The sequence below is a fragment of the Nannobrachium achirus genome, assembly GCF_963921795.1.
Source record: "Nannobrachium achirus genome assembly, chromosome: 20".
Lineage (NCBI taxonomy): Eukaryota > Metazoa > Chordata > Actinopteri > Myctophiformes > Myctophidae > Nannobrachium > Nannobrachium achirus.
Window position 1 is genome coordinate 17047251 of NC_137827.1, and position 24405 is coordinate 17071655.

At 42.2% G+C, this 24405-nt stretch overlaps 2 protein-coding genes across 3 annotated transcripts; both read right to left on the reverse strand.

Moving 5' to 3' along the window:
• Window positions 1–7345: 7345 nt before the first annotated feature.
• Window positions 7346–12509, reverse strand: siva1 (SIVA1, apoptosis-inducing factor). 2 transcript variants are annotated; one of them, XM_080750644.1, is made up of 4 exons: window positions 12357–12509; window positions 10716–10931; window positions 8880–9033; window positions 7346–7483 (listed from the first exon to the last, which is right to left on the reverse strand). In XM_080750644.1, the coding sequence occupies exons 1-4, from the start codon at window positions 12475–12477 to the stop codon at window positions 7435–7437; spliced, it is 540 nt and encodes a 179-aa protein (XP_080606770.1). In that variant the 5' UTR covers window positions 12478–12509; the 3' UTR covers window positions 7346–7434. The 2 variants fall into 2 exon arrangements, with proteins under 2 accessions (XP_080606770.1, XP_080606769.1); XM_080750643.1 differs by having other exon boundaries at window positions 10674–10931.
• Window positions 12510–15653: 3144 nt separating this feature from the next.
• On the reverse strand, window positions 15654–23842 carry adss1 (adenylosuccinate synthase 1; the record flags this gene model as incomplete). The annotated part of the gene is made up of 13 exons (XM_080749985.1): window positions 15654–15706; window positions 16535–16684; window positions 16808–16905; window positions 17633–17757; window positions 19436–19590; window positions 19687–19813; window positions 20275–20356; window positions 20452–20559; window positions 20784–20850; window positions 21090–21140; window positions 21239–21301; window positions 21835–21937; window positions 23651–23842. 13 exons carry the CDS (start codon window positions 23840–23842, stop codon window positions 15654–15656), a joined length of 1374 nt encoding a protein of 457 aa, XP_080606111.1.
• Between the last annotated feature and the right edge of the window lie 563 nt (window positions 23843–24405).

The following is a 24405-nucleotide window of genomic DNA, read 5'->3' on the forward strand; positions in this document are numbered from 1 at the left end:
ATGGCTCTGGGTTCCCACCACCCTCCCCCTATTCCAGCACACCCACTATGGGAGCCCCATATAGACAAGGGCTGCATCCACCCATCCCTGCCCCCATCCATCCCACCTCCCAGCCCCCGGCCCCCCGAACCACGGCCCCAAACCTCGACCTCATCCCACCACTCTATTGTGTGTGTGGGTAGTAGCTCAGCCACGCTATTGTCTGGCCCCCGGGCTCCGCAGCACGTACTTTATGCACAAACAAGACGACACAGTGGCGCTGGCCCGCCAGCCGGCCTAAAGGGAAACAATGTCTCCTCAAGATCATTCATAAACACCCTGAACCAGCCCCGGCGGCTCATGGTAAATATGGGCCTTCTGCAAGGCTGTGACCGGCCTCGTACTGTAAACATCCACTGGGGGAGGCTGCGCTCGGCCGCCATCCTCATCTCACATCTGCACAACTCGACAAGTGCCTACAGCAGTGGTTCTCAAACACGTTTATGTCATGGACCCCCAAATGAACATGTATTTGGCTGCAGACTCCTATTTGAAAAGAGTTTGTGCCAGGGACCCCCATAAGAGATTGTTGAAAAATGTTAAAGGGCTTCAATGTTTAAACTGTTCCTCATTCTGCTGGGGACCCACTGGAAGCCCCCCACCCCCCAAAATGACCCCTTGGGGGAACTCCTGACCCCACTTTGAGAACCAGTGGCCTACAGTGTGCAACTGTGGAAATCTTACGGACCGAAAACCTCAGCAATGAAAAGTAGAGGCCATGTGACAGGGCTTAGCAGCAGGATGAGAAGCTGGGATATGTGCAGAGTAACTTGGATGGTGTAATAAGGCATTCCTCCCCGAGGCTTAAATGCCTGGCTTATTTTTGCAGCGTTTAGCGATATACTTGGTGGAAGTTGAAAGCAAAGTTGTAAGTGTCCACTGCCTCACAAGGCCAGCGGTGGGAGCCCTTGACCTCTGAACGGACGGACTGCCAGGGACAGCTGGTGTGGCCCATGTTTATTTATTTATTTCTTAACAAAAGACAGGTGGTCACACTTGAAAAGGGCACACAAACAGAGTCACGCACACACATTATGTGCACGCAAACGTGCACCCACATAGCCACTTTCAGCTTTTCTTCTTTTTCTCTCCCCATAGTGTATGCATGCACACATGCATTCAAGTAATTTATCTGTTGACATATTATTTTGTCTTCCAGAAAATTGCAATCATATTTCTCCCAGGAATAAACTCATGCTAGTCTGATATAAGAGGAATCATTCTCAAGGATAAGAGGAAAGAGATACCATCATTACCCAGTTACTGTACTGTAACGTGTATTGTTCGGAATATACCAAAATCCAAAGACAGTGTCCTTGACAGCTTGTCCTTTTATTTATCCACGCTAGAAGGAGCACTCAAGTTCAAGATCACAATCTTACAACTTTCATCTGAATTGCATATACGGCATTATGTTGTTCCAAAAGTGCATAAATGCATATCAACTAGTGCTCACACACTGGGCTTGCCTTGTTTGGAGACTGCCAAGACACTGTGTCCTTGGTCCACTGCACAGCTGTCACTTACTCACACTCATTGACGCATATTTATAGCAGCAGCATCATTGGGCCCGACGCTCACACTCCAGGCCACAGCTGGTCCCCAAAAGAATGGGTGAAAGACAAAGCCACATGCTCCTGCTGGCCGGCTGCAGTTGGCCCGGTCTTGGAGTCTGTAATATGTACTGTATACAGGGGTGGCACACCACATTCTGGGCCCTGGGTACAAGGATTCACTCACATTTTGTGCTTTAAAAAATAGCATATATACAAGCTCACAGCGAGCTTGTAGATCTGAGAGTCTTGGAATATTTCAAATCCTTCTAAAGACCTTTTTGAAAAACCTATGTTTCTATGTCAGTGGTGCTCAAACATGTTCATGTGAAGGACCCCCAAAATGACATGTATTTGGCCACGGACCCCCATCTCAAAATATTTAGTTCCAGGGACCCCCCAGAAGCAAAATTTTAAATGTTAAATGTTCACATATATTCAAAGATTTGCACACATTGTCACGACTTTTCAAAAGGGCCGCGCTGTGAGCTTGTAGATCTGCTATTTTCCAATAGCTAAAGTATAAAATAATTAAGGCCCCGCCACCTTGGGCCCTAGTAACTCAGTCCCACTTCTCCCCCCCCTTGTGACGCCCCTGACTATATCTAGCCTGTGTGGCCCCTCTCCGCACAGATACCCTGCAGCCACACATGAGCCCGGGTAAATGAGGCTCTAAAATAATAAAGGCATTTTAACCATATAATATACTTGGCTCAGTGAGTGTGCCTGAAGTCCAATGGCTGCTTCTTTTTCTATGGACGAGGACCATTCTCGGAAGGCACCGCACAGTGTGACCTTTTTTCATTAACGGTGGAGATGTGCTAAAGACACAGACAGCTGCATGCTCTTCTTTTGAGGGTACATTAAAGTAGCGGTTCTCAACCTGTGGGTCGGGACCCCCCCAAAATTATTTTGGGGGGTCCCCAGATGATTACGGTAGCTCAATGTGAAATATTGTTTTCTCACTCAACAGTAAACAAACCAACAGTTTAAGTGTATGGAGGTTATCAGCACATTTCTAAAGTGACAGTTTAAGGACTTTTTAATACCTCTAAAAGGATAAATTAAACATTGGCCAAATTGTCAAATATTAGAGGCAAAGAGTTTGAAAATAACCGATTTACATGCTCACAACACCTCGCAACGCGAGGCGTTGTGAGCATGTTGATCTGCTATTTTCACAACAGAACCGTGTTATACAAAATGAAATGCCTCAACTCTTAGTTCTTGTAGGGTGGGGGGGTCCCCAGTTAAAATATGATTATTTTGGGGGGTCGTGGCCTTAAAAGGTTGAGAACCACTGCATTAAACCACATGAACCGCAGTGTCCCTATTCTGGGATGAACATTCGGCAAAAACAACCGATTTACAAACTCACAATGCCTTGTTGTGACATGTTATGAGCTTGTTTGTAGATCCTCTATTTTTGGCCAGTCAAAGAAGTGTACAGGGTTTAAGTGGTTGATTCATCACTTCATTATAGAGGGGGACCCCTGGCATTGCCATCCGTCCTTCCAGTAAATTAACAATGAATACCTCCTCCAAACGTTTCAGATGACAGACAGGAATGCAGTGGTGGAAGTACTCAAATGTTTAACAGTATCAATACTGCAATGTAAAAATACAAGTAAACAAGAAAAAGTCAGAAATTCAACATTTCCTAGAGTAAAAGTACAAAAGTATTCGTATCAAATTGTATTTTAAGTGGTTGAAATAGCAGAAGCTCACAAAGCGTCACATTGTGGGCTTTTGGATCGGCTATTTTCAAATGCCCCAAATGTATATGGCCGAAGTAGTTAATGTAAGTTTTATAATTGATGTAAAGTACAAACACCTCAACATTTTACTTAAGTACAGTACTTGAGTTAATGCACTTAGTTACTTTCCACCCCTGAATGTCAGCCCTAAACTCTATGTATGATCATCCTATATTCTGCTGTTGTCTAAGAGACATATGATGACATGCTCTTCACATGCTTTGGAAGTCCTTTGAAGAGCGAACATCTTCCTCGGAACCTTTTCTTTGTGTTCTTTATGTTACCTTAAAACATATATAAGTATAGACATGGTGACGCCTTGCTAGCCAGCAGCTGTCTGTTCACTCAGCCAGAAACCATGCAGTGCCCTCTGACCAGGGGCGTCACAAGGGGGGGAAAAGTGGGACTGAGTTTCTAGGGCCCAAGGTGGAGCCATGGAGGGACCTTAATTATTTTATACTTTAGCTATTGAAAAAATACCATATATACAAGCTCACAGCGCGGCACTGCAAGCTTGTAGATCTGCTAAGTCGTGAAAATGTGTGTAAATCTTTAATATATGTGTTTTTTTAAGCTAACATTTGTAACTCAAATCTTGCTTCTGGGGGGGTCCCTGGAACTAAATATTTTGAGATGGTGGTCCGTGGCCAAATACATATCATTTTGGGGGTCCTTCACATGAAAAGGTTTGAGCACCACTGACAAAGAAACATGGGTTTTTCAAAAAACCTCAGAAGGATTTGAAATAATTATTCAAAGACTTTCAACAACAAATTTTCAAGATTAAAAAAATAAATAGCAGATCTACAAGCTCGCAGCGCGGCACTGTGAGCTTATATATCTGCTATTCTTCAATAGTTAAAGCACAAAACATGAAGAACATTCATGGGGGGCCCGCAGTGAATGCTTGTACCCAAGGGCCTAGAATTTGGTGTGACACCCCTGGCCCTCTGACACCAGGAGTTCATGCACACTTCCACTTCCAACTCGTCTGACATCTATTCTAGAGCAGTGGTTCTTAAACCTTTTCATTTCAATAGCCCCCATAACTCTTGAGAGCGCGCAAATGGAACCAAGTGAACCCGTTATGGGCCAATTTGTAACGCTTTCAGAGTTACAGACCTTCTAAGGGTCCACTTGGAGCCCCCTCAAGAAACCCTGAGGGGTCAATGGACCTCACTTGATAACCACTGTTTGTAGATCTGCAATTCTGGAAACTGTTGACATTCTAACTCATCTACAGCACTGGTTCTAAAAGTGGAGTCCGAACGGGAATCCCCACGTATTACTTGCACCAGCAGAGCGTGCAAATACTGCGTTCGGTGCCGTCCGACAGTACAAAGGCAGGTCCTTTAGCCAATGAGGGAGCAGCGGTCTCTGTGAAGTCACCAACAAGTGGACCTGATTTATATAACAAATCGCAAGTTGGCACCTCGACATGCCCACCCACATACAGAAAGACAGCACTCATCAATGAACACAGACAGTAGTTGCATGCTCTGCTGGCACACAAGTAGGCTTTATATGGCCAGAGGTGCACCAGCCGCAAGTTGGCACCTCCACAGAGTGCAGTGTAGTTTTTAATCTTAAAACATCTCTTAATGGCGCAAAGGTGCAGCCAACATTGGAGATATTAAAAAATCACACCCAGTGTGAAGTGAGCGTTGGTCGTGCTTGCATAACGTCTTCAGACTAGGATTTAAGTCTAGGATGTACAGGCTACAGACACACACACACAATGCTATGGCAAAACATGACATGTACAGGATACAGACACACACACGGCCATGCTATGGAGCGGTCTACCACCGCTCAAAAAGGTATGAGTAGCGCTTATCTACAGCAGTGGTTCCCAACCCTTTCAGGCCGCGAACCCCAAAATAATGATAATTTAATGGGGACCCTCCCACCTTCACGGGCTCACAATGAGCATGTAGATCGGCTATTTTTACAATTTTTGCCTCTAATATTTGACAGTTTAGTTGTCATTTTAGAGGTATTAAAAAATCCTTAAATTGTCACTTTAGAAACGTGCACATACCCTCTATACACTTAAAACTTTGTTGGTTTGTTTACTGTCGAGTGAGAAAACAATGTTTCACGTTAAGTTAATCATCTGGGGACCCCCCAAAATAATTTGGGGGCCCCCAGGTTGAGAACCACTGATCTACAGTACCAAGTAAATTGACTGGTTCCTTTAAGGGCCATGGCGAGGACTTCCGCCAATGAGAACAATTACTCACAGAGCGTTAGCATATGACCCTGAAGAGCAGTCATCAGTGATGTGCCAGAGCCAAGGAAAAGTGATGACTACAGCTCAAGGTCATGACCAGTAGGCACAACTGTAGCCAAGCAGTCTGTCTGCGACAAAGACTCTGGACGACCTCTTGTTTGCATGTTCCCAGTTTAAATCCAAATACTGGGTTATCAGAGGAGTCTCAAGGCAAGTCATAGTGACTGGGTAGGAATTTCACTCTCATATCTCAGTCAAAACTGTCTGATAATCAGTGGGGGAACAAGGGCCATCTAGGCATGGTGGATTGCAAGTAGATGTGTGTCCACAACAAGTACACATTAATAGATTTCTTCTACATCACCCAATTGAACAGGTCCCTGGTATTTGGTCAGTGCTCATTATTTAATCAGATTAAAATCCTTAATGTGTGCCGCCATCTGCTGGTGGATATGTTTAACAACACAACCAAGGACAGTGAGGGAAAGTTAGCAGAGTGTTAGACCAATCTGGGAACTACATCTAAATCAATAGCTTTCTTCACAAATGTGTTCATAAAGGGTCTACTATCACCTCCGAATTTTCTCCCTTGACATACTTTGTGGGAGCCATTCAAAGTTGGGGGTATCCTGAGGGCCTGATATTAAAGGGGAAAAAATAAAAGAATGGCCAATATGAGCGTATGAGGTGTGTAATTAGGGTATTTTTGGGCTGCTGAATCCATTCGAACCATTAGTTATCAATAAAAATGACTCCTTGGCCATAAAATAGGCCACTCCTACTTATGTGTCCATGAGACAATATTGGCAATATAAGAAATGGTTTGATTTCATGAAAACTATTCAAGATCAGGCAGGTAAGCACACATCATGACACACGATAACATGATGCAATCTGACAAGGAACACTCAAACACAGGGTTTAAAACATAGGGACCAACAGGACACAGGTGAACTTTGAATGACATCAGGTCTATGACTAGGCCAAGGAGTCATTTTAACTGAAAACACCTCATACGTTCATATTGGCAATTTTTTATTTTTCCCCCTTTAATCCCAGGCCCTCGGGATACCCCCAACTTTTATTGGCTCCCACAAAGTATGTCAAGGGAAGGGAGTCGGGTTTGACAAAGTTCAGAGGTGATAGTAGACACCTTTATGAACACATTTGTGAAGGAAGCTATTGATTGAGGCCATGGCTACACAGAGCTGGATTTTTCATATATCCCGGTTTTTCAGATATCCACATAGGTCCACACGGAGCTGGATTCTTCATATATCCTGTTTTTTCAGATATCCACATAGAAAAATATCTAGGTCCACACGACAAAAGATATCTAGGTCTAACAAGCACACACACAGTAAAGTCTTCAGAGATATCCGGGTTCCCCGTCTACACGGATCCAGAGAATCGGATATCTGCACTTATTTATCCGGTTTTAAGAATATCCAGCTTCGCGGCCGAAATATCCAGCTTCATGTGGCTGCCCCAACAGCACCAAAAAAAAAATGTCTAGCTTCAGAAATATCCAGCTCTGTGTAGCCATGGCCTTAGTTCCCAGATTGGTCTAACACTCGGCTAACTTTCCCCTCACTAACAGAATCAAAGATGTAAGACATATCGACAGGCTAGAGTAAAGCTTTCAAGTATTTATTTGGAAATGTAATACATATATACACACACACACACACACACACACACACACACACATACACATCTGTAATTAATATGACACAAAAAAGAATTTCATGTATAAAATGTAGTTTCTGTATCTCGTTTAGTCCAAAGGCAACTCATGTTTTCAAGCATAATAATCGTCCCTCCTTGTCCAGTCGTCTGGCACCTTCGGTCGTTATGATGAGCAGCCACAACACACAACCTGGTCATATCGTCCACTGTAGCTGTGGAGGTGAGAGAAAGCGCAGAATGAGTACAAAGATAAAACTACACCCAGACAAAATATCATAAACTCAACTCCACTAGTGAACCATTGCTTACAGAGACATAACAGAATGTCAGGGAAACAATTGTAGTTCTGAGATATTACTAGTTTCAGTTTTTCATTTGTGTTTGATTTAAGTTTAGCTTTAGGCAAACAAGAGCCTAAGTAGTAAGGAATTGGCACGTTTAAGTAGTTTTAGTTTCTCAGGTCGTAAAAATACGGCTTGTCAACCTCCTCCAACCCCAACTTTCATCAGAGGGACATTTTCCCTTGTTTGCATCGTTCCTGTCTCACTTCCAGGCTATGGGATGGATAATAGGGTGTGGAAGCCTAGGATATAGAGTAATATCAAAAGCGACTCGCATTGGCAAGGAGCGTATCTATCACAGGTTTGGGTAAAACGGTCACACCCCCAGGAACAGAAGCGCTGTGAAATATGACTACCCATGAAAATTGTATTAAAAGAAAAAAGGAATTCTGGGCAATTTCAAATTCCGCACCCTTTCACTACATGTCCAGAGGAAGCGACATTTACAAGATCATGTAGTGCAACTTTAAATTGGTTAGTATGAAGGGAAAATTAGTACATAAGAAAAAGCAAATGCATAAAAAACGTACGTCATTAATACTCAGCGGTCCAGAGAAACACATTCCCAATACTCCTGGCCGAGCAGGTTTCTGGATTAGAGGCATCCTGCAACATGTCTACCTAACATCCTAGTTACTCTGTGACACTTATTTGTTTTCCTAGCATTCCATTTACCAATTTGACAATATCAGATCTACAAGCTCACAACAGCTCTCATGCTGCACAGCAAAGACTTTGTTCATTTAAGATAATTTTTGTCACTTTAAATCCCATCTGTGGGCTGTGGACAGTTCAGAAACCTGCCAACCATTGACATCATGAACGGGGATTCCAAACTACTACAGCTTCTCTTCCTGGGAAGTTATGCTTAAATAGCCATCGTTCTTGCATGAATTCAATCTGGTTTCAAATTGATAGGCAGGTTTCTGAACAGTCCACTGCCCTCCTGAGACAATTATAGTAGATCGAAAGTTGCAATCTTATAAATTAGCATTACTGAGGACCAATTCTATGAAGATGGATGAAAACGGGCTCCTTTAAGTAGTTTAAGTGTAAATCAGTGTTTCTCAAACTTTCAAATGTCAAGGTACTCCCCTTAGCTCTGACAGTGTACAAAAATGGAACCAAAAGGACCCGTTAGGGTTCATTTGTACACTGTCAGAGTTAGACTTGTATGGGTCAATTTAGACACCCCTAAAGGAACCCACAGAGTCCCTGGAATCTACTTTGAGAACCACTGGTGTAAATGATGTGGTGTGGGACTCACTCCAAGGCGGTGCAGACTGAGCAGCAGTAGTTAGAGCAGTTGGTGCACTGCTGGATGCAGGAGGGGCAGACTGGACGCTCACACTGGGCACACGGCCTCCTGCTCCCCTGGCTCCTCTGACACACGCAGCAGCCAGTGGAAGCCACAGTCGAACCTACGGCCATACAACATAATTCATTAACCAGTCAGGTATTGATTGTCACACCCCGGCTTATGTCAGGTTTTAAAATGCAACATTAAAAGAATAGCTCCATGATTATGGGGGAAAAAAGTGAAAATGGTACACATACTGTAGTAGTGAAAATACTACTAGAAACCTATAATCTTCTATGTAGACTATGTAGAGCAGTATGGAATGTAGTGTTATTTGGGCAAAAGACAAGGGTGGGTGCTGAAATGATTGGAAGTGGTCCATTCATTCCACTTTCCAGAGGGGCAATAAGGTAATTCTAACTAAAACTTTTTTCCCTCCAATGCAGACTTGGATTTGTCTGAAAGCATTATTCCAGTTGTCTCTGGAGATATCCAATGCACCAACAATCCCACAGGACTCGAGTTGTATGCAAGGAGGCAGGGGTTCTTCTGGGTAGTGGAGCCTCTTTAGCGTTTACCACCAGTAAGACTCCCTAATCGGGAGATAAGCGACCGTAGGTGGCTTATCTCCACAAATAGGGCAAAAATGTGTTTTTCCCAAATCTTCCTCATCCATGTTGATGACATGAGTGTAGACATGCTGTGTAGTGATATTCGTGATTTTAGGGCAAAACTGTAGGAGCAGTGTCCAAAAATGTGTTGTAAAAATCGTCCTGAAGGTGGTCATTTGGTCATTTTTGCACATTTGGTCATTTTTTACACCTGGGGGTCCCCCAGGGACCTGGGGGTCCCTGGGGCTCCGGGGGTCCTTGGAGGTTGTAGTTTGGCAGTCAAGGAGTGTGTGTGCAAAATTTGGCATGGATGGGGGCAAGGGTTGTGGAGATATGAGCAGGGCAAAAGTGTGACGGACTCACTCACTGACTCACTGACAGACAGACAGCCTGTGGAGGTTTTGGTAGTAAATGCGACCTACGGTCGCAACTACTCCCAGACTCACGTCAGAATATTCCAGAGTGTAGCTAGTACACAGAGGGAGGCGGATGCAACAAGCAGAGAGGGGAGACTTCCCTGTTGTTGATACATAACACTATTGTGCGTTTTGTATATTACAAAGTAGACCAAACTGAACAATGGTTCATTTTGCACATCTCTATATCATGCCAACAACTTGAAGAACACCACTTTCAACCTAGCATTCCCATTTTGGGCCATGTCATATGGGAAATTCCCTCACACCTGCCCCCCAAAACATCGCCAATATACAGGCTCACAATTCATCAAGTAGCAACATCTTATGAGCTTGTAGATCAGCCGTTTTTACAGAGCGATACAATAACACTCAACCGCTCGAATGTCTCAAATTAACAGCAATTGCAAAGTGAGCTATTCAAGATCTTCTATTACTTTACATGGGAAATATTGCTTTTTTATTACATCCCAGAACAAGTGGTACGTGGCCACTAGACCCAACCCCCCTGCTCAGAGCTACAGAGTGCTAGAAATTGAGTTTTTCCCGTTCTACCACCGGTTAACGAATGGAACAACATCGGATTACAGTAAGAAAAACACTAGTCTGGAATTCTCCTTTAATACATTTTAATCAGAGCGGAGGCTAGGCTAAAAGGAGCCCTGATCAGTAGGTCCATACTAGAATACCAAGATAGTGTGCGTTTAAAAATCACAACACTGCAATAGGTTTACCGTCTGTGAAAAGCGTCCTGGCCGGTCCGGTCCGACTCATACCTTGTGCGGTGGTGGCTTTGGTCAGCCTTCCGTCCAGGCCAATACGCGTCTGTCCTCTCAGCAGGGTCTGACTGCATGCAGGTGGCAGGACAATCTGAACTGCAGGCTGTGGAGGATCGGAGCCCAGCAGCATATTTTCCTCGTCTCCTTCCACGTTGTTCACAACATTCTCCATGGCCGCTTTGGCACCGCTGAAGAGCAAACTGGTGGTCTTTGCTGTGGAGACAATGGGGTTTGTTACAGGGGTTGACACCAACTAGACTCTCAGGAATATGCGTTAAGCATCGAAACGTCAGTCACCCCTGTAAAAAAAAAAAATGTGCAGACCAGTTGAGTGCTCCATTATTTCATTTTGGGTAGTCATTTATGAAGTGCCCAGATAGTATTCTTTGTGATTCGGTTTGTCCTTGTTGAGCGCCGACGAGTCCTGCTACCAACTGTTGTCTGAAGCGCGCAGACATCTCCTTAAATAAAACTTTTGGGCAAGTGGAATTTGCCTTCAGGTTGACTGACAGGCAAGTGCACTCGGTCTCCATTAAATATTATTGACAATTTGGCTCTTCATGAAGGACAATGCTACATTTTTACAACTAGCAACATGCACTTATTCCGTTTTCAACGTGACTGACTGCAGTGCAGTCATCGATTGGATTTAACATTAATTTGGTCTACAAGAGACAAGGATTTACTTTTCAAGCAAGTGGGCATAACCTTTGGGCAAGTAGAAAATGACCGATGGGCAAGTGCCTCAGACCTTCTGTCAACACCTGTGTCATGTTTCTTTTCACAATGGCAGGAAAAGTGATCATTTCAGGTGACCATGACCATGTCCTATGTTTCTTGATAGGTTCAGAATGATAGATGTTAATAGTAGCCTGGGATCAAGACTATCGTAGCTGTATTCGGTGAATTGGTAGTCTGACATTTGATTACGCATCCACGATTTCATAGATACGTAAGCAAATGGCAGACTCGATATAGAATACATCTAGGATAGTCTTGATCCAAGGCTAATGTTTGTCATTTTCAGATTGAGGCAACGCAGACTTATCAGCGTAAAAGAAAAACGTCAACAGTCACGTTTGAATTTGAATACAGACAGACAGCTGGTCGGAGCCTCGGAGGTGTTAACAATTATTTTGCTTTGTTTTGCAGGCCCGTTTGTTTGGTAGGCTACTTGATAGCATTGGACAGAAGCGAACCCCGCAGTATAACGACGGTACCGCTGGCCAAAAAGAACGAACTGATCTACAAGCCAACAACACAAAGAGACGCGTTGTTAGTTAGCTTGTACATCTGTTATTTTTAATAAGGAAAAAACCGTCAATATGGAAAGTGACAGTGACAATAAAGTGACAGTAGCCTACCCCTTTGATATGGAAACCTGACAATCGCAATGATAAAAAAATACGATATTATCCCATGCCGCATAATGACATAAAACCCCGATATAGAACTAAAGTTGCATAAAAGCAACAGCTACACGCTGTGTAAAAGAGAGCAAACAGCTTGTTGTAGTCTTGACTTGACCACAAACAACTCCAAGTTCAACAACACAGCCAAACATAACAGTTAGCGGCTAGCATAGCAGCCAGATTGGTAATACGCCATCATCTTATCATGATCTTATCATATTCTTACCAAAGACTTCTTGTCGTATCTTGTTCCCAAACACGCCACAGTGGCTGAGCTCGCGGTGTCCGACGTGGGTCTTGTACTGTGAAGAGAAGGTCTCGGTGAAGGGACACGGTCGTTTAGGCATCTTTATATACCGCGGCACGCAGAGTGGCTTCCCTCTCGGTCACTTGTTGTTTGCGGGAAAAATGTTCGTGTTTAACAAGCGGGTGGAGCGGAGAGCCAATCCCCTATTTGACCTGTTGTCACGTGACCCCTACCCCAGGGGCGTCAATATTGGGTATGGCAGAGGTAAGCAGCTACCATACCCTGGGTCCAGGAGGGGAAATAAAAACTTTTTTAAATATAAATCCATGAATGTCTCTTTGTCTCTCTGTTCTGGTTATTATGGTGTTAACTACAAATGCAAAATTTAACAAAACGCACTTTAACAAGGTATAATTATATTCTCCACACAAAAAGGTATAATCCTAGGTTCCGCAGGTCAGCTGCACAACATGCCAAGTTTAGCTGCACTTGAAGAAGCTGCCATATCCAGCCCAAGAAACCGTAGAAACGGGGGGAAAAATAGAATTCTTTATGTATCATGCCTGTTGCTAAGGTATGGCAACATGACTGGTCAACAAGACACCAGTCATGTTGCCATACCTTAGCTTTTTATGAACTGACGCCACTGCCCTCCCCCTTCACCCACGTGACTTGACCTTGACCTCCTCCTCCTCTTCTTGTTCAGTGTTTCTCAACCTGTGGGTCGCGACCTCCTCTCCAGGGGGGTCCCCAAATTATTTTGGGGGGTCCCCAGATGTTTAGCTTGTGGGTTAATATATATAACATACAGTATATAAGTGTCTATAGCCTACAGAGTATCTACGCATGACAATTTAAGGACTTTTATAGGAGTAGTTAAACAACAAGACGAACCTCGGTTCGAAGTGAAGCGGTGGACAGATAAAACCTCCAATAGCACATGAAACCAAGTCATTTGATGAGAGGATCAAATTGTACATGTTCCTCTCCATGCTGACTATAGCAAAGTTAATAATTATTTAGTATGAACCATGCTATTACCTATAGGGTTGAATTGTCATGTGAAGCTTCACCAATCCAATGCAATAGGTGAGACCTATGCAATAAGTGAGACCTATTGCATATTTGAAAAAGCCTATTCATTCTGGACTGATATTTTACACGTACGGGACAGGAAAAACCTGTTCATTCTGGCCTGGAGTGACCATATATGGACATAAGGTAACGGACATTGTGTTTTTGAAAAACCCTGTTCATTCTGGACTGAGATCACCATGGTAATTAAACGGACATTCTGTTTTTGAAAAAACCTGTTCATTCTGGACTGAAATGACCATATATGGGCGTGATACACAGAAAGCCATTCATTGGAGGTAACGGACATTCTGTTTTTGAAAAAACCTGTTCATTCTGGACTGAAATGACCATATATCGGCGTGATACACACAAAGCCATTCATTGGAAGCGGTTTCCACCGCTTCAAAAATGATTATGTACCCCCGTTGATTCTGGATGGGGACCCAAATGCATGGGCCTGGATGGGGACCCAAATACAAGGCCCTGCATGGGAACCCAAATGCATCTGGGTCAGAATCAATGGGGGTAAATTTAGGGTCAAGGGTCAAGTACATTTACCCCCATTGATTCTCACACAAATGCATTTGGGTCCCCATCCAGAATCAGTGGGGTAAATGTACTACTATATATATATATATATATATATATATATATATATATATATAGGCCTACCGTATTTTCCGGACTATAAGGCGCACTTAAAAGCCTTTAATTTTCTCAAAAAAACTAGTGCGCCTTCTAGTCCGGTGCGCCTTATAATCCGGAAAATACTGTATATATATATATATATATATATATATATATATTATATATATATTTGTCTAAGGAATGCGACGAATACATTTTTTTTTATTGAACTCAAGTCTCCATGGTGTGACTACCTGTAATCAATAGAAAACAAGTCATTTTGGGGGTGAACTACTCCTTTAAGACCTTTTAGTACCTCTGCTGGTCAAACATTGGCAAAATTGTCAAATATTTAGAGGCATAAATTGTGAAAATAGCAGATCTACATGCTCACAATACCTCGCGTTGTGAGGCGTTGTGAGCATGTAGATCTGCTATTTTCACAAGTCAAACTAAACGTAATGCCAATTCCTACAATCCCAAGTGCTTGTCAGGGTGGGGGTTCCCCAGTTGAAATACCAGGAAAGGTTGAGAACCACTGTTCTAGTTCACAAAATAACAACAGTGCCACGTGAGTTTGTGTTTGTTAGGCCTATTTATGTTCTCTCTCTCCAAAAACAATATCTCAGATTTGCAAATGGGAACGTATCAATCAGACCCCCCCCCCCCCCCATCTTTATTTAGATTGGATTTCAATTCTCCGAAAATATAAATATTTAAAATATAAAATGATAAATATTTGAAATATAGTAGGCCTGTTGTATGTAGGATCGATTAATTGATTGAATACTACAGTATTAGAAGTTTGCATAGGAAAAAAGTACAGGACAGTAGGCTACAACTAGGACAGGACAAGTTCAACTAAAAGGATAAAGACCACAAGGAAAGCTAGGCTTGTTAGGCTTGTTTGCATTGGGGTCCCTCACCTTTTTGTGTTATCCTTTTGGCATTATTGTATACTTCTGCACTTTTTAAAATAAAGTATTCAATCAAGGATGAGAAAAATATATATAAATGCATGAGTAAGTGCCTTACATTTTAATTGCCAGTGCTCATCGTGATTTTTGTTAGCTTAATTTAGGTCATTATGTTCCCTCAGCCCTATGTTCCCTCAGCTGAGGGAACATAGGGCTGAGGGAACATAGGGCTGAGGGAACTTGAGCATGGGCCCTTCATACTCTCTCTCTTTCTCTCTCAAAACACTCACTCATTTTATCTGAAATCACATCATAAATAAAACTGCTATGGTGTCTACACCGTCATGTTTATTTTGTAAGGAGACAGTCTTGTAGTCATCTGTGAAAATCAAGCCAGTCAAGTGTGCATAATCCTCTGGGGGGGCCCTGAGTGTAGGGTGTCAAGTACCTTGTTATCATTTTTGGCATTATAATAAATATGCGGACAATTCTGTTTGACTGGCACTGACAAAACTATGGTCACAGGCAATATGAATTCAGCCACATAATTGTGCTGTCTTGTATTTGTTCAACAGTTCTAGATAATGTATTGAAGAGGCGTAGAATCATTCCAAATCCTCTGTGCTTCCATCAAGGCCAGGTGAAGGTATCTCCCTTAGAACATCTGGATCATGCACTCCCTGGATTTTCCAACTCCAACCCATTTGACTGGAGGGAAAGGAAGAAAGAACATGTTGTCAGTAACCAAAATGACATGTGTAACTGATCAAATAGTGCCACCTACTGGATATTTCAGAAATGTCACTACAGGATCTTTGATTCCTCCCATAAAATTTGATAAGGGTATAAAGGCCTACAAGCAATTCTATATAACATTGCTTGTATGTCCAAATGCGCAACTATTTAGGAAATGGACAACCTGCATTCCAATGGATCCAATTTAATTATTATTTATTCACAAGATTTTATACTTTTCATTTTCCAAATATTTATAAAACCAACAGACAGAATTAACCGCTTTCACTTATATACTATACTACTATAAAAAAAACATGAAAATAATAGATCTACATGCTCACAACGCCTCGCGATGCGAGGCGTTGTGAGCATGTAGATCTGCTATTTTTTTACAATAGAACCGTGTTATAAAAAATGCCTCAACTCTTACTGCTCATCAGGGTGGGGGCCTGGGGGGTCCCCAGTTAAAATACGATTATTTTGGGGGTCGCGGCCTGAAAAGGTTGAGAACCACTGTCTTAAAATACCAGGTTTACAAAGTAAAATGTTTGCCGCTGATCCCTCAGTGGTAAGTAACTAAACCTCAAGAAGGACATATAGATCTTAATAGATCTTCATCAGGACTGATGAAGATCGAAACGTTGACCAGCAATAAACTTATGGAGCTTAACCAGTGTGCAGACTCTATATGTCCTTCTTGATGATTCTGCTTGTCTAGCACCTGGGCCACGGATGTGCGATTGTGTGTGCACTACTTTCTTCACAAGTAACTAAACCTGCCTGTTGCATCACACTTACTTGGAACTCCGATGTGGTTCTCAATGAAGCGGATGTAGTTCTGAGCCTTTGGTGGAAGGTCGGTCCACTTCCTGGCTGCAGACGTGTCGGTTTTCCAGCCAGGGAAAGTTTCATATTCAACCTCCACTTTGTGCAGAACCTCCATGTTGGCTGTGGAGCAATGAAATCAATCAATCAGTCAATGAAAAGAGGCTATATCTTGCACAAACTGCAGCTGTTTTCTACAATCATGGTAGGCAGCTAAGTTTCCCCTAGTTTCTTCTGTTCACATACCTGGGAAATGGGGAACTCGTTTGCCGTTGATTTTGTAGGCAACTCCGACTTTGATTTCATCCAGCACGTCCAGAATGTCAAGTTTTGTCAATGCAATGCTATATGGGAGAAGTTGCAACGCTGTTAATGTGTACGTATTAATGTACATGCTTACTCGTTCTTATGAAATTGAATCACAAAGATGTGGGAAAAGCTAACGGTTAGTGTCAAAGAAGAACTCTAAAGACTGTTTTATACTTGTGTGTGCCAGTGCCGTGAACCGAAAACAGCAACGCAAGCTCAGTGCAAACGATGGTGCGTGACACTCTGCAGCAGGGACGTGCAGAGAATGTTAGAGAGGCAGGGGCTGAAATCTCTAAAAGAGCCTTTTGGTGAAAATATTGAAAATAGCAGACCTCTAAGCTTGGAGGTCGGCTATTTTCAGTACTTGATACCACACTGAACTAAGCATAATCAAGTGAATACTAGAAATGTGGCGTAACTGCATGGATTTCTACACAGAGAGGGCAATTATTTCAACATAGGATGCTGCGTTCAAGTTCAGGAGAATTTGGACAAGGCAATTCTCTTGAATGCCGCCTTCAGGTATGGCATGGAAAGAGGGCAATTGCGTTTTTTTCACCATACCGAAAACTGGATTCATGGCCTGTAGAGAGCACTTTTTACAGACGGGTAAAAGGGCAGGGGCTCAAGCCCCCTTTGATGTCTGTGTGCACGTGTGTGCTCTGCAGTCTGCACAAGCAAGTATAAAACAGGGGAAAGAGTCTGACATAATAAAGAGATTTTTTTTAATTGGATTTGATCCCATCCACTCTATCCACTTACGCGCTGAAGCCATTGATCATGTGGGCATATTTGAGGATGACCAGGTCCAACCATCCACAGCGACGCTTCCTTCCTGTGGTGACGCCAACCTCATGTCCCCTCGTCTGCAGAAGCTCACCTACCGCCTATAGAAAGGTTATCAATCAATCATTCATCCAAATCAACCCAGTCACTGAAAATATTTTAAAATTGTGTGTGATAGGCCTAGAATTATTGAATGCTTTAACCAGTAAAAAATAGCAGATATAAAATAGCTTGCAGCTTGCAGCGCTGCAAGCTTGTAGATCTGCTATCTTTGAAAAGTTGTGAAAATTATGTGCAAATCTTTGAATATATGTATTTTTAAAGCGCACATTTGTAACTCAATTTTGCTTCTGGGGTGGTCCCTGGAACTAAATATTTTGAGATGGGGGTCCATGGCCAAATAAATATCAGTTTGGGGGTCCTTCACATGAAAAGGTTTGAGAACCACTGACATAGTAGTCTCTGACATAGTAGTCAAGAACAGACTAACTGAGCTCCAGTTAAGTGAAAAGGCCCTTTTCTTTGACGATGGCTATAGCCGGATTGGTGACATAGAAACATAGGTTATTCAAAAAAACCTTAGAAGGATTCAAAAGACACTTATAGAATCGGGTCAAAATTCTAATTTTCACGATTTTTCAAAAATAGCAGATCTACAAGCTCGCAGCGCAGCACTCGGTGCCGCGCTGTGAGCTTGTATATCTGCTATTTTTCACTGGTTAAAGCATTCAATAATTCTAGGCCTTAAAGTATAAAGTATAATAAGTATAAAGAGAGAGGGATACTACGTAAAAAGCATGCTATATTACTCTGGCCAGCTCTCATGTCAGCTGAGGAAGTCAAAACATGTAACCTCTCTCTTGACCTCTGGTACTAAATTTATCCCAGTGAACATGTGATCTGCATAGGAGGTAAAGAATGCTTGGGCATGTGTCTCACAAAATCTGACAGCTCATCTGAATCACATGATGGCAAACATACTATCCTGTACATATCAAAGACAATACAATGAGTTACATACAGTATACATGTCACATGATTTCAAATGAGCAAAGAAGAGATTTTGGGTGATGCTGAACTCCAAATATTGTCCATCTTTATCTGTTGTTTCTGTAACTCCATTTACACATTGTCTGGTGAAAGACAAGGGTATCTAAATCAGACCTTTAACATAAAAAAACAAATGTAAATAAAGTGTATTATGCCAATATATAAAACAAAGGAATCCTGGTACATTTATCTTAATACCCTATTTCAACTACTGTTGTTTATTAAACTACAGAACTTCTATCAAGGATAATATAACATGAATAGTCAATTCACTTCCCCCAAATTATTAGAAATTGTACCAGGATTTCATTTTTGAGCAGTGCTAACAGCTCCTACATCTGGCGTTGTCTGTTTGTATGTATGTATGTATGTCCCACACTTGGCTCATTGGCCAAACTTTGCGGGACGCTTAATGAAATGAACTCATAAAAAGCACCGCTCACTTGACACTGGGTGTGATTTTAAATATATTGGTTGTATCTCTTTTGTTTGTATTCATTTATGTACTAAAAGTGTGATTCTGTGTGAGTCCTGTTCTCACTCACAAAACACAGAAACAACAGATAATGGTCACTGGCAATATCTGGACTCAATAGCATGGCCAGATATACAAACAGCCCAATATTGTACCGCAGTTCAGCTTGGATTTAATAAAGGCCAATTCCTATGTTAAATGGTGACTTGAGGATTAACAAAGGCCATGTATGTATAAAGTCAGTGGGCTCCTACATTGAGTTGCTCTGTGGGGAAGGCTCCAATTCCAACCCTGGTAGTGTAGGCCTTTGATACTCCAAATACATCACCGATGTTCACAGGAGGGATGCCGAGACCAGTGCATGCTCCACCCACGGTGCAGTTTGACGATGTCACAAAAGGATATGTTCCTATGTGGGAGGATATAGATAACAACAGCTCAAATGTCATTTCACAGCACCTAAACAATAAAAACCTCATCAAATCTTTCCACTGAAAAGCCTTACCAAAGTCAATGTCAAGGAGAGCAGCATTGGCCCCTTCCACCAGAATTTTCTTTGGAGTTCCATGGAGAGCTTCATACATATAATAGACCCCGTCTTTCACCATTGGCCGCAATCTCTCACCGTACTCCTGCAGAAAACAGAAATACCGCAGCCCAATTCTTAACCACAAGGACCCAAGCATCCCTATATTCTGGGCATGACATAATAGCTGCACATTAGGAAAAGAAATAGCAGCCCTACACGCTCACAACATGTTGTGTTGTGCTGAGTTAGTTTCGGCAAAGGAGATTTGGTGTAGAGCAGTGATTCTTAAAGTGGATTCTAGGGACTCTGTGGGTTCTTTTAGAGGGGTCTAAATTGACCCATACAAGTCTGTAACTCTAACAGTATAGAAATGGAACCAAATGGACCCGAGGGTCCATTTGGTTCCATTTGTACACTGTCAAGAGTTAAGGGGAGCTTGGGTACCTTGAAATGTAAAAGTTTGAGAAACAATGGTGAAGAGGGCAAAGGATTTTGTGTAACTCTGGTTAAGTAGGTACTGTAAATAGGATTTAAGTGGTTTATTACGTAGCGCTCAATTTGTACCTGGAGCTTTTTCAGCTGGTCCTCAACGTCAACTGTCAAAGTTGGATACATGGACTGATATTGCAGGACAAGGTTCTTGAATCTGAAAGGATTCACAGATTCACGGATACACTCGTGAATCACACTTTGTGCATGGACTAGGGTCATTATTCTATGAATGTTTACCACCATGCCTACTTGGCAGAGAACTCCTTGAAGTCACCCAGAAGGTCGCACACGCGAAGGCCAGTGCGAGATGCTTTGCTGGAATAAGTGGGTCCGATGCCCTTCTTGGTTGTTCCAATGCTGTGAAACAAAAGATAAACTAATGTGACTTATGATCTCATCTGGTATAGTGGTTTACTCTGGTATATGTGTTCTACCTAACAGCTTTATAAACCTTTGGGCAAATCTCTGGTATACTGGTAGAATATTTCCAATTCTCGCTCCTTGGCAAGTTGCAAAAATGCATGGCTATTTATACACACAGAGACACTGTTTTTCTTTCTTTGTCTCTCTTATACCCTTACTTTATTCCTTCCTTTGCTTGTCTCATGGTTTCCTGCATACCGTCGACAACCTGGTGGAAATCAAACACTGACACAGAAAGATGCTAGTTTCACTTTTATAGCATTTAAAGTGTTGATTTAACTCTGAGAGGGACTCTCTCATAGCTAAATCAACAATCAGGACTTTGTTACGCAGGAGACAGAAAACAAATGAATGAAGGGTCACCTTCAACAATCACGACTTATTCAGCCTGCACACATTGAAGCCACCGAACTCTAGTTTCTCAATGACCATCAAATAGCCGACTAGATACTGTGTATACATACCAAGATGAGCTCTGTCTGAGACAACCAGTCTCTTATCCCAGCCTTTGAGACCTGGTAAGAGAAAGCAAACAAGGGGCATGTGAACTGACGTCAGTCTTATCTTTACAGTGACCTTTATGTTAAAGTCCAGTTGTTTTTGGACAAATTACCTTTCTTGTCATTCTTGTCGCCTTCCTCAAACAAGCCAGGTAAATGTATGACCACACCGTTACCTTAGGGAGCAGACAGACGTAAGGTTAACTGCAGTTGTATCACTCAAGACAGGCAGTATAAAAAGATATGCACTACTGACCACTGTAGACCAGGGGTCTTCAACGTTTTCAGGCCAAGGACCCCTTAGCTGAGAGAGAGATGAAGCAGGGACCCCCAGATTCCATATAGTTTGACAGCACAATCATCAGTGTATTTTGGATTCATGTAAATTTGTGTTATCAGATATGTAACCACTTGAACCGTCAATACTTTATAAACTTGACCTTTCACTCTGTACTTAGTGTGCTCTTTTTCCCCATCTACACCAAACCTTTTTGCAGAAAATAGCCGATCTGTAGATCTGCTATTTTTGACTAAAGTTCTCAGAATATGGACGTTAGGGTTGAAGTGGTTAATATGAAAAAGGAGAAAAAAGCTTTCTATCACACAAAGATTTTGAGGACCCCCTATAGTAACTCTGAGGACCCCCTAGGGGTCCCGGTCCCCCTGTTGAAGACCCCTGCTGTAGACAATATATCATTGAGGCCCTTACCAATGAGAGAGATGCTCTTGCTGTTGATGATTCCACTGGGGAGGAGGTGGAAATCGTATTCCTTGCCGTCCACTACCACTGTGTGACCTGCATTGTTACCTCCCTGCAAATCAGAACATAGGTACAGCACATGATGTGGTGTGAACAAACTCGGATAGTCTGATAGTGATAGTTTTATGAGCATTGTAATTTCATCTCTGGTTCTCAACGTGCCGAGGGGGCTCCAGGGTGTTCTCGGCTAAATGACAGCTATGGGAACCAAATGGACCCTTGCAGGCATGTCCCTCCAAGAAGTGGAACCCGCTCTCAATTTCCATTTCAAGCACAACAAAACGATTGGGAATGAAAACAGTGTGTGTGTTTATGATCTTGATTTATTTTATTTTAGTGAGTTGGTAATGAACATCTGAAAAATCCCCTCTTCCTAATTCAACATGTCCCCCCCAGGACCTATTTTAACAGACTTGGCTGGTGCATGGTGTATCCTCCGTTCTCTGCCCTCTGGGCTGGCTACGAGCTGGCCTTCTCACATGTCAAGTCACCCTGAGAATGTGACCTCGCACATGCTCAGCGGGTGGGGTGACCAAGCCCCCGTATCGCAGGGTGCCAACTGTCAGTGTTGAGAATACAACACAGCAACTGTGCAGTGGTTTCACACTCTCCAGGTTAGGACTGGTTTCCTGGGTAAAAGAATATTATATAAAATCCTGTGAATGCAAAGCAAGTGTCTTGTTTTAAGAATGCTTACATTGCTTCTTTGGACCTGCTGAATCTGTTAATATAGTGTTTGGATGTAATTCGAATGTATGTAAGTCCTTTCAGAAATATTTGTGTACATATTGTTGGTGGCAGCTGAATCGTTCAGCCAGTAAAAGTTTTCCCTGTTGAGTTAACAGAATCCTCTGAGAGAAAGATCAAGTTCAACCTGCTCATGTTACATGCACAACAGCTAAAAATGGACAAATTAGGCTGCTGCATTTGTAACACGTCCCATGGCAAGTCATTTGAAGTCTGGTGTAAAGGTCCAACGTTGTTCTTTCATTGTTGTACGGATGAACAAGTTGCACTCACAGCCCATGCGATGTAACCACCATAACAACAGATACAATCCAATAGAAACAAACTTTCATCCCCACTAAATCAAAGAGCTATAGCATGTTTTCTCTCTCGCACCTGTTGCACCAGGGAAAACCACAGTATGGTGACATTTAAACAGCACTGTAAAGTAACTAGGAACATTTACTTAAGTGCTATACTTAAGTACAATTTTGAGATATTTCCATATCTCTTACTTCTACTCCACTACAGAGGCAAATATTGTACTTTTACACCACTATTATTTGAAAACTTTAGTTACTTTGTAGATTTTGATTACAAAACATAGGATATAGGCCTGCATTGACAACTTCAGCTCTGTATACATTTTGGCAATTTAAAAATAGCAGATCTATAAGCCCACAATGCGTTGGGATGCGACCCACTGTGAGCTTGTAGATCTGCTATTTCCAAAAGATTGTTATACATTTGAAAACCTGAAATATGGTACATTCTGCATAATGAGTAGGTCTACTTTTACTTTTGGTACTAAGTACATTTTTATACCAATACTTGTGTGCTTTTACTCAAGTACATTTTGAATTCTGGACTTTTGTACAATTTCTATATTGCAGTATTGATACTTTTACTTGAGTAAGAAATGTGAGTATAAGCCTACTTTTTCCACCACTGCATTTACATTAGATAGTCAGAGCGCCCCCCAGTAAAGACCATAGGCTACTGTGGATTTTGAGATGAAATCATGCGTTTATAGGCTTACCTGGCATCTGCAGACCAAGTCTGCTTCAGTCGCCAGCATATCGACAACCTTTCCTTTGCCTTCATCGCCCCATTGCGCACCAAGCACAACGGTCACTTTGTTCCCAGTGTCATTCCGTGGTCGCTTCACCCCCGTGGCTGTAGGTGGATTCGAATAGCCTTTGTGGTCTTTAGACGACCAGGAAAACGACATGATGGTGGCTTAAAGGCAAGTCGTCTGAAAGAAGACTAGATTGTTTCCATGCATAGCGATGCCATATCAGTAACTTAAGAGGCTCGCCCGTGATGTCAGCGCCAGACGCGCTGTGCGTAACGGACTGTCTGTCCCCATGGTCAGTGGTGGAAAAACTACTCGAAAATGTTTACTCAAGTAAAAATAGCCTAGCTGCAATATAAATACTCTTTTACAAGTAAAAGTCCGGAATTAAAAATTGACTTTAGTAAAAGTACAAGTATTGCCAACAAAATGTAGCCAAAAAGTACCAAAAGTTAAATTATTTGTCATGCAAATAAAAGCATCGTGACGCATTGTGAACGTGTAGATCGGCTATTTTCAAATGAAATAAATGTATAGGCCTACAGCCGGGCTGAAGTGGTAATGTAGGCCTATGTTTTTGTAATAATAATTCAACTCTACAAAGTATAACTAAAGTGTTCAAATACACTTAGTGGAGTAAAAGGACAATATTTGAAACAGAGATGTAGTGAGGTAGAAGTACAAGTAGCCTACCTCATAACAGTAGGCTACGTACGTAA